The sequence below is a fragment of the Poecilia reticulata genome, linkage group LG3, assembly GCF_000633615.1.
Source record: "Poecilia reticulata strain Guanapo linkage group LG3, Guppy_female_1.0+MT, whole genome shotgun sequence".
Taxonomy (NCBI): domain Eukaryota; kingdom Metazoa; phylum Chordata; class Actinopteri; order Cyprinodontiformes; family Poeciliidae; genus Poecilia; species Poecilia reticulata.
Genome location: NC_024333.1, coordinates 31,226,334 through 31,236,430, shown reverse-complemented (window position 1 = coordinate 31,236,430; position 10,097 = coordinate 31,226,334). Strand labels below are relative to the sequence as shown.

At 41.1% G+C, this 10,097-nt stretch overlaps 1 protein-coding gene across 1 annotated transcript in view; it reads right to left on the bottom strand.

Annotated features, from left to right (window-relative positions):
- Nucleotides 1-247: 247 nt before the first annotated feature.
- The window catches only part of LOC103463014 (uncharacterized), a 21,687-nt gene continuing 11,837 nt past the window's right edge, over nt 248-10,097 (bottom strand). The window contains exons 6-14 of the mRNA XM_008406127.2: nt 4,054-4,145; nt 3,070-3,211; nt 2,840-2,983; nt 2,518-2,576; nt 2,174-2,364; nt 1,694-2,097; nt 1,287-1,386; nt 893-1,082; nt 248-807 (exon numbers count right to left, since the gene is read on the bottom strand). Coding sequence (XP_008404349.1) covers nt 671-807; nt 893-1,082; nt 1,287-1,386; nt 1,694-2,097; nt 2,174-2,364; nt 2,518-2,576; nt 2,840-2,983; nt 3,070-3,211; nt 4,054-4,145 — 1,459 coding nt within the window. The 3' untranslated portion in view covers nt 248-670. The remainder of the gene's footprint in view (nt 808-892; nt 1,083-1,286; nt 1,387-1,693; nt 2,098-2,173; nt 2,365-2,517; nt 2,577-2,839; nt 2,984-3,069; nt 3,212-4,053; nt 4,146-10,097) is intronic.

Below are 10,097 nucleotides of genomic sequence, written 5' to 3'. Positions count from 1 at the left end.
GAAATGACCAGAAGAACTGATCACAAAATTCACATTTTTCACCATTAGAAAATGTGAATCCACCAACCTCAAATTTCAACAGTGACCTGGTGAGGATTCCTTATAATTATTSAATGAGCCCAAATCTTCATTTATGAAATKAACCTGCGGGATGTGATGCCAAAACTGGTAGAGCTAAAGTCACAGGCAGTGTTATTTATATCAGACAAATGATTGTTTCACAACTTTCACTGGAAAAACATTTGCATCTTTTAAGAGTCTTTTTATTGAGCCATTTAGAAATACCAGAGCCACCCGTAAACAAAGGAAATAACATAAAAAGATAGAAATATTTTTTTWAAAAGTARCATATAACTGAGGCAACTTAGTTCAAAACTTACTAATTGAAACAGACATTTAATCTGTGCCACCTTCATCATATAGTGCATTACAGAGCAGGAGGAAACATATTTTYATGACAGAACAGTAACTCAGCAACTGCAGTACCAAGTGAAGAACTTTCTTCCAGTTTTGCTTAATAGGAACTTCATAWGTCCRGTTGGATCTTTCTCTTCAGCATAAAACAACRKAACTGGTCATTTATTCAGCTGTTTGCATCTACATTAGTTTATAAAATTACATTACTTCAAAAACACCCAAGATCTCACAGTACGGCAACAATGCTGCAGTTCTAGTTCTCATATGCAGGCAGAGGTTGGTATTTGACCCTGGAGGTTTTGGTTTTGTAGATGATCACGCCGCAGACCATCCCAACAGCAGCCAGGAGGCATCCAGCCACAAACACCAGGTTCAGGTTCAGGTTGGCAGCTGCAGACGAGAGGAACACKGTGCTGATGGAGTCCTGTCCACATTTTACCTGCTGCTCATAAACCTCATCATACCATCTCCTCACCTGAGCCTCCTCTGGGGTCCGCCTCACGCTTCAGACGCAAAGGACCCTGGGAAACGAAGTGCATCCCGCTCTCGACCACAGCCTCTCTCTTGTTGCGGAAGTTGTGCATCGTGGAGTTGCTGCATCCCCGTGAGCACCTGGTGTTGGGGTTTCCTGCTTCACACATCATGACGGTGCAGCTGATGTACACCTGAACTCAACAACACACAGCCATGAACAGAAACCACTCCCTCTGGTGTTTGTTTTCATATAGAATATGCTAATAATTTGTTACTTTATATAAGAACTTCTACTTTTGTTCAAAAATTTATACACAAACAGATGCAAACTATATTCAGTTGGTGGAAAAACTCCAATTCAATTAAAACCTTTTCCAGTGAGGTTCATTGCTCACCTGATCATGCAGTCCGATGAACTTGAAGGCCTCCATGCTGAACCTGAACTGCCCGTCGTTGGAGGTGGAGTGGATCTGCAGAGTCGGGTCAACATTGCACCTGATGGAAACCAAAGGCTCATGTTAACTGGATTAGATTTAAAGCATGTAGATGGAAACACCAACCTCATCATTGTCAAACATCTTCAGAAGTTGATCAAATAAACTGGTTCTTTTATAGAAAGTTTAGCTTTAAATAAAATTCTCTTAACTAACCTGCTTGTTTTGGCAGTTTTAAATATGAATATTTTTACATTTGAATTCGATTTTTGTCATTTTATCTGCATGTTTTAGCCAAAATCAGTTAATGTTAATGATGGAGAAGCATTAACATGCATGTTTTAACCAGATGGAAAGCCAAGCCTCACCCGTTCTCAATGATGGAGTAGGTTGGATGGTAGTTGGGGTTGTCATACGGTGAAGCTCTGCAGGACTCCACAAACATCTGGGTGTTGTTGACAGAGGAGCTGGCGTCCAGCTGCATGTAGATCCTGTCTCCAGCGTTGTACTCCAGTGGGTAGGAGTTTGGACTGAACATGGCCCGGAACTGATTGCTTTGGTAGAACTCAAACTGGTATGTGAAGGTGCCGAAGCCTTTCTCCCACACCGTGACGTTCTTTCTGTGCACTTTGAAGTTCAGGGTCACATTCCCCCGTTTGGGGTACTGGCAGTAGAACCGGGCCTCCACCAGGTGCTTCCTGGTGATCAGAGCATTTGGGTCATCGCTGCCCGTGGTGATCTCATTCTTGAAAATGAGGTAGTCGTCGTCTTCCTGCAGAGGGAGTGGTCTGTGTTCAAACAGGTAACTGCCTGGAGGTAATGAGTGCGATGCATCAAACCGCTCTCACCTCGATCTGAGTCCCACATTCGTTGAGGGGAACGATGGCGACGATGTGAGAGCTGTTGGAGTGCCTCCGCAGGCTGCAGAKGGTGTTGCTGGGGTCGCTGAGGCGAAGATGATCCTCGGTGAGTCCGAAGAAGGAAGCTTTGTCAACCTCAACCTTCATTGTGGATTCGGTGCAGGTCACTGTGGCTTTAACTGGATCAAACAGATTTTTTAAATGATTAGTTATCAACAAAAAATGGCCTGAAATTTAAACTAACATGAATAATTTCTGCAACATTGTCTCCACTGATCGATGGAACTGTGTTATCCGTCATACTGAAGGTATTTCCATGAGCTCAGACTTACTTTGATGCTTTTGGATTTCCACCAGAACACACCTCATCTCAGACTGATAGGCAGAAGACCTGAAAATGTATCACAAGAAACTGTTTCATTTTCCTTTTGACTAAAAGCACTTCTGTCGTATATGAAATAACTACTGTGTTCAACTACTGTGCTACTACTATTCTCATCAACTTAACAATGGGAAACACACCCTTACATCCCTGAAATGGACATTAAATGAGGAAAAAGATTGTTTGGCACCCTTGTGTCTGTTATGAAGCAATTGCCTCGTGGATAGGTGCAAAATAAAAGAGACAAAAGATGAACTAAGTCCTGGTCTCACCCGCTCACTGATTCCACCACAAAGCAGATTGGGTATTGTTCTTCCAGGTCGTCTTCTACTGGTGTCCACCTGATGACAAAGTCGTTATTCGTGTCCCTGTGCTTGGTGACGTTTGTTGGCCCACTGAAGATGATGTTTTGGATTCTGGGTGATAAACAAAGCAGAGGTTATCATGTCATCGGTGTTGATTTCTCATTGGCATCAGCCTTAAGTAAACTCTGGTAACTCACGATGAATATGCTGCAGTTGCCTTGACTCTGATCTCCACCTCTTTGTTGACCTCAGCCGTGATCCGTGCTCCATGTGAAGGTGTCGGAGCCACAAATTGAGGCAGGTAGAGACCCTCCTGACATGAGGGAACGGGAGGGTCCACTGGGGAATAAAAAGAAAGAAACTTTAAATAGCCATAAATATAATCTTGTTTTCCTCACTTACCTTGATACTTAAGCATTTTGCTTTATAATTTACTTCTGAATGAAAGATTTTCGTATATATCAGTCAAAGGGTCTGGTAATCTGGCTACATTCACACTTCCAGGCACACATTGAGAAGAAGGGGAACCAACCTCTACTTTGGGTTCATTTATTAAGGAAAAAATACAACATTGGGAAATGATAAGTCACCACATTCCACAATCTATGACTTTCTGTTCCCTGAAGAATACTGAGTCTCACTGAGGCCTATTTGTCTTAACCACTTTTGAGCAGTAAATCTGACGATTTACTGTTGGTGATGAGCTCACAGTCTTTGAGATCAAAAAGTCTCTAAAGCGGTTCCCTACCACCAGGTCCCACACCTGGACCGGGCAGTTGGGTCGTTGGCAGTACTGGTCTAAAAGTTTACTAATATTTCCACTCTGAAGAAACAAGCAAAAAAATTAATTGATCCAGTTATTTGCCAGAGGTAGGAAAATTTGAGTCTCAACTGTTTCTGCCTAGATCCTAATTTTCTTCCTACCATGACTTAAGTAAACTATTGTGGGACTTTAACTGGAACGATGTGCTTTGAGGCTGGGGTTGAATCCCATTTCTCAGCACCAGGCCTGCAAAGAAATCTGTTTCCTTAAGTTTATCCCTTAGAAATAAGAGTTAAGGGTTATGGTATGAAATGGTATTCAGCTTACGACACTATCAGTGGGTCTGGTTTGACAAAAAGACAGACTTTATGGCACTTTATGACCAGTTATTTATTGAAACCAGTAAATGTGTTCTTACCTAGAAAAGAGAACTGCAGAGGTTGCTTACTGAGGGGAGTACTGCTCACACTTTGTCTAGTTGTTGTGGGAACAGTGGTGGTCTGCCACCACCACGGGCTGTTTGTTGTAGTTGGTGCTACAGTTGTAGTTGGTGCTACAGTTGTAGTTGGTGCTACAGTTGTAGTTGGTGCTACAGTTGTAGTTGGTGCTGCAGTTGTAGTTGCTGCTGCAGTTGTAGTTGGTGCTNGATCCTCGGTGAGTCCGAAGAAGGAAGCTTTGTCAACCTCAACCTTCATTGTGGATTCGGTGCAGGTCACTGTGGCTTTAACTGGATCAAACATAAACGTACTAATCAGAAACAGAAGATGATTAGAATAATGAGAAAACAAGGACAACAATGAAAAGCTCTGAAGGGATTTCTAATGGTCCAGTGATCAACATCATATCTCTAATCCGGACAGAGAAACTTTAGCAATCTGTTTCCATGTTCTCTCCTCCAAACTCACATCTCAAACTTACTTTGTCGCTTCCTGATTTCCACCTGAACACACCTCATCTCAGACTGGTAGACAGAACGCCTGAAACACGATGGGAGGAAACAAACCAAAACATTTCAGCTGAGCTGAACATTATTTTAAAAACCATCACAATTTACCTTTTGCAGCATAATGTTTTGTAATTCTTGAGGGCAAGACTATGAAGCTGTTTATAAGCTAAAGAATAAACATCCGTTATGGTTTCAATTACCTATAATAGAAATAAATCCTGGACTCACCCATTCACTGACTCCACAGCGAAGCAGATTGGGTAAAAATCTCCCAGGTCGTCTTCAGTCGGTGTCCATCGGATGATGAATTCGGTTTTTGTGTCCCTGTGTTTGGTGACGTTCGTTGGCCCACTTAAAATCACATTAGATATCCTGAATAGAAAAGTAATGCAGAGGTTATTGTGTTATTCCCAGTAACTGGAGCGTAAAATAAACAGAACTGGATTACATTCATCATTAACAGGTAATCTAACTAAATACTTTATCATTACGTCGTTTGCGTTACTGATTATAAAATGCGAGTGCGTCGCTATAATTCAGCGCCCTGAAGGGTTTTCATCTGACACTAGAGGGGAAACAATCTCATCCCTTAAAGCTCATCCAGTTGGGCTTTAGCCACAGTAAATACATTAATCACAGGCAGGACTGTTGAGTTTTCTTTCTGTGACTCATGGAGGTTCATTCTATCGGTAGCTAGTTGCTAACATACCCTTACTAGCTTCATCTCCCTCCATCATGGGCACAAAGTCAAGTTTACCGTTTTTCCTGTCCTTGATTGCTAAACAGCCAGTTTCCCCAAGTTTTCTCTGCTTTACAAAGGTCTTTAAACATCCTAAACTTGACTTGCTGAAACCTGCAGATACCCTGTCAGAAACCAATCAGACAAATCTTTCATTATGTGTCTGTGCAGAGACGAGTTAGTTAAAAAACAGAACGATTTAGCTTCCATACGTTGGTTTACTGAATTCTGAATGGCCTCTGATTCTGTGAAGAGTTGCTGACCGCATGATGCAGGCTTGTTATTCTCTTTGTCATTAATGTAGCCAGGTGTTAAAATGATTGTTTCTTGTTGGTAGTATGGGAATGGAGTTTACTGACTGAATAATTTCACTGTAAAGTTGATCTTTTTGCTAATAAATTTTCATTCTGTATTAGATACGTTGTTGATGTTTATGTGTTTGCTGTCCAGTTGGGTTGAATTCAGTCCTTCTGGAGAGACTGGCGAGTTTGGCTAATAGTCCCTGGTAATCTGGTGTTACTCAGCCACTTAGTTACTTCTTTGAAATAACTTTTTAAAATCAACTTGTCCAACATTGGTTACTACGGAGCAGCCGTCAGTGAACTGGTTCTAACTTACGCTGAATGTGTGGCCTGTGCCATGACTCTGACCTCCAGCTCCTTTTCGACCTCTCCTACGATTCGTTCTCCATCTGAAGGTGTTGGAGCCACAAACCGAGGCAGGTAGAGTCCGTCCTGGCATGAAGGGACAGGAGGATCCACTGAAGAATGGAAGAAGACAGGAGCTGAACTTCAACGTGAAAAACACAGGAGAAACTAAACGTTGTCCTGTGATGATCAGGCAGAAAGAACACTGTTCATTTTATAAATTACTGTTGCTAAGTTTAAATAAGGTCAACATTGGAAAACAAACTTCTGCTTTGGGTTTCATATATCTGTACATCTGACTCCAGAGACGTCCTCACCACACATCACTGATGCAGAGTTTCTACAACTTTATTTTCCAACAGAGTGACGTCCATGTTTTGGGTCAGAAGGTGGAGACAATGTCAACTTTAACATCCTACTCTGTCAAAAGGTCCCACAGTGGTGGAGCTTACATACTTTACCTCCACCATACCAATTTTAAATGTATTTATTTGTATCTAATTTGAGTGACCAACGAGACGTTCATCCAGTTTGGATTGTGGGAGGAAGCTGGAGTATTTACTGTGCCACGTCTGCATGGAGAAAAGAAGGACGTCTACGCAGACTGTACTGTATACAGGATTATTGAAGATATCCTTAAAATATGGTGCACAACAAATATTTACATTGATGCACGACAATCACATTATGGAGWCTCTTTACMTAGAATACTTTAAAATCTCACTTTTATCTTCCAAATTTGCTCACTTACATTTCTGCAAAATCTTGATCATTCATTGTTGGTTTAGAACAATGGTGCAGAATACATCTTCAATGTATTTATATTATTAATTACCTGTAAAATCAGAAATAATGTCAGAACCTCGTTAGAAACAATTAAACCGTTCTTACCAAGAAAAGCAAACTGAAGTGGTAATTCACTGATGGGGGAAATATTTGCCTTTTGTTGGGTTGTACTTTGCAATCCAGATGACATAGTTGTCGTCCACCAGGGGGCAGTGGTCGCAGCCGGAGTTGTTGTTGAAGTTGTTGAACTTTTAGTCGTTGGTGTTGGTGACGATGTTTTTGTAATTGCTGGATGTGAAGTTCTAACTGTTGGTGCAGCTGAAGGTGTTTTTGAAATTGTTGGTGCAGATGAAGTGGTTGTCCACCACGACCAGAAGGGGTCAGAAGTTCCCAGTGTGACTGAGCTTTCGGTTGTTGCAGGAGTTGACCGCTGCTTCCAGGAGGTGGAGCGTTCTGGGTCAGCAGTACCCTGTTTGGTTTCTGGTGCACCTGTTGTTAATGCAAGCACCAGAGAGTCCACTTTCCTCTTCATCCTTGTAATCAGTGGGAACTTGCGAGCTTTCGACCCATCTGAGTAGAACAGATCGATGGAGCGTCGTGGGAAGTCTTCTACCACCATCTCAAACCCAAAAACTCTGTGATCAGCGCTGGTGGACTGGTAGCTCAACCTACACGAATCCTGACAAGTTAACAGACAGATTACCAAAACGCAGTCCCCTGTAATTTGAATTACTACAAGTGTGAATAAACCTCCCAGCTCACCTGATCAAGTTGAAAACCTGAGATTGAATTGCAGTTGTCACATTCGATGTTTGGGACGTTCCCGTACCGACACCGGACGTGGTCACCATCCGCATCAAACGAGGGCAGGTTGTATGTTCTGGGGCAGTTCTGAGGAACTCTTCATTTCATACAAAAAAGACTGTAAATAATGTTCTGCAAACAGTCTCTTCATTAAGGTTAAAGAATGAGAAGTATGAGGAACATTAGTGGTTTAGGCAAACAGAAAACAAACGTCTGTGAATAAACTAAACTACCCATGTAAAAGGAGAACAACTAAAACTAAAAGACTTTCACCACTTTCTGTGCTTCTTTCATGTTTCTCTGCTCTGAATCTATTTTCATGCAATATTTTGATTCAATGTTGATTCAGGCACCTCTTCAAAGTGCTTGCTTAGGAATTATTTACTTTTTGGAGTATTTAGCCTAAATGTACTTTCTCTCTGTCTTTCTGGTCCAACTTAGATCACACAGTGATTTATTCAAGAGTAAAGATTTGGAAAATTAAATTAAACAGTGGAATAGCAGGATAACTACCTGATGAGGGGGAGGACGGCAATGTTTGGGGATGCATTTGGTTTTCTAGTGTCCGACCTCGTTCCCAAATCCACAAGCGTGTTAAACCTCCAGTTGCTGACAGAGTTACGCGTTGAGGTCCAGCAGCAGCTAGCGGCCCTGGTTTTCAGGAAAGAGAGGACAGATGCATTCATTCACAGCTTGGCACCAAACACTGATACATTATATTAACTGGTCTTTGTTTTGACAAGAAGACAACATTCACCTGAACTTCACCGGTTTGTCAGAAGGGAAACTCCAGCTCTCAATGTTTTCTGCTTCACACCACTGGTTTTCATAGGATGGTCCATCTGTGCTGCTGTCGATTTGAGATAATTGTCTGCTGGTGGGGGAGGAACAGTTTCCGCTGTAACAGTGCCAGTCGTGGGGGTAATCACAGGTATCATGAGTAGCTCTGGTCCGGACTGACAGCTGGTGAGAAAAAACATAAAAAGCAAAAGATAAATCAACATTTTTATGCAAAGAATCTGTTTTTTGTTCTCCTTAAACCAAACAAAAATGAAGCTAGAAATGTAGCATAACTTATGAAACCAACTGATCCATTTCTAAACATGCACATCAGCTGATATGTGCATGTTTAGATGAAAAAAGGATAGAAAATGTTGAGCATTAAATCAGAAGCAAAATGTACAAGGGTCATAATTCCTGCACTTTGTATTCAGTAGATTGTATGGACGCCATTTATGCTTAAATTCTTATAACAAGTGGTTTGACTGTTCTTACTTGTTCACTTATCAATCAATCATACAAAGAATTAAATACTTAATGGATAAATATTTTAGCAAGTGAATTAAAAATGTTAATGTTTTGTCATTAAGTAAACATTTCTGAGATTCTGGATCTACTAGCGTATAAAATCTAAGGCAAAAAAATTAAAAAATGTTCTTAAAACATCTTTAATTTTTAAAAAAATAAAAAACCCATGGTTGTTTTAGACAAGGTTCACAAAGTAAACCAGGATTCACTTTATATGATATCTTGAACTTTTACCTTTTGTTATACAATTTACATATAAAGTGTCTTTGCAAGAGGCTCAAGGTAAAAAAAATTAAATGTACAATTTTCTTATGGTAATTTGGAGAAAAAACACAAGATCTGTGTGAGAAGAATGTGTTTATAATTTCTCCTACTTATGTCATAACAGACAAAAAGATAAATAGTCTTAGATAAATAGATTTAAAATGATTGTTCTCAACCTTRAACGATCCGTCGGGGTTTCTTCCTCTGTAGGCGACGCTCATGGTTCCTCCCCAGTGCTGCAACGCTGAGATGACGGAGGTCAGCAGGAGCAGCTGAAGGAGGAGCAGCTGAAGGAGGAGCAGCTCCATCATCACGCCCCCAGCACAGCTTTGATGGTGCTCACATTTACCTGCAGCATCTTAAATACACCTGTCCGAGCAGGGAGGTGCTCCAGGTGAAGGATTGTGTGCTTCAGTTTGGGGCAACAAGGCAATTGCAGAACTGGTTTTATGGAACAATTGGGATTATAAAACTTTGTACTGTAATTACATGCAACAGTGAGTTGGGCCTCCCATCCACCTCCACACACAATGAAGCTTAACGTTTCCCACTTTGAGAGCATTCAGATTAGTTATCGAAATCTGAATRAATCAATCCTGTTTTGCGGTCCAGCAGCTTTGCCAGTAACAGAAGAGGAAACGCCTGTATGATTACACAGCAGACAAAGAAGACACATGTTTGTAGTTGTTTTATGTGCTTGAATTATCAGCATTAAACACAACACCAAGGCTTTAATGTAATATATTGCCAAAAATATTGRGTGAACCTTCCAGGTCCTTGAATCCAGGTGTTCCACTTACCTTCGTGCCAACAGGTGTAATACACCCAGCAGCTAGGAATGCAGCTGTTTCTATAGATATTTGTTAAAAAACAAAATATGTAATCAGGAGCCCAGCAAACTCCAGACTGGTGGCTTTATGGAGTGACACCAGTTAGACAGATAAGTTTGGAAGAAAATAACTCCAGTC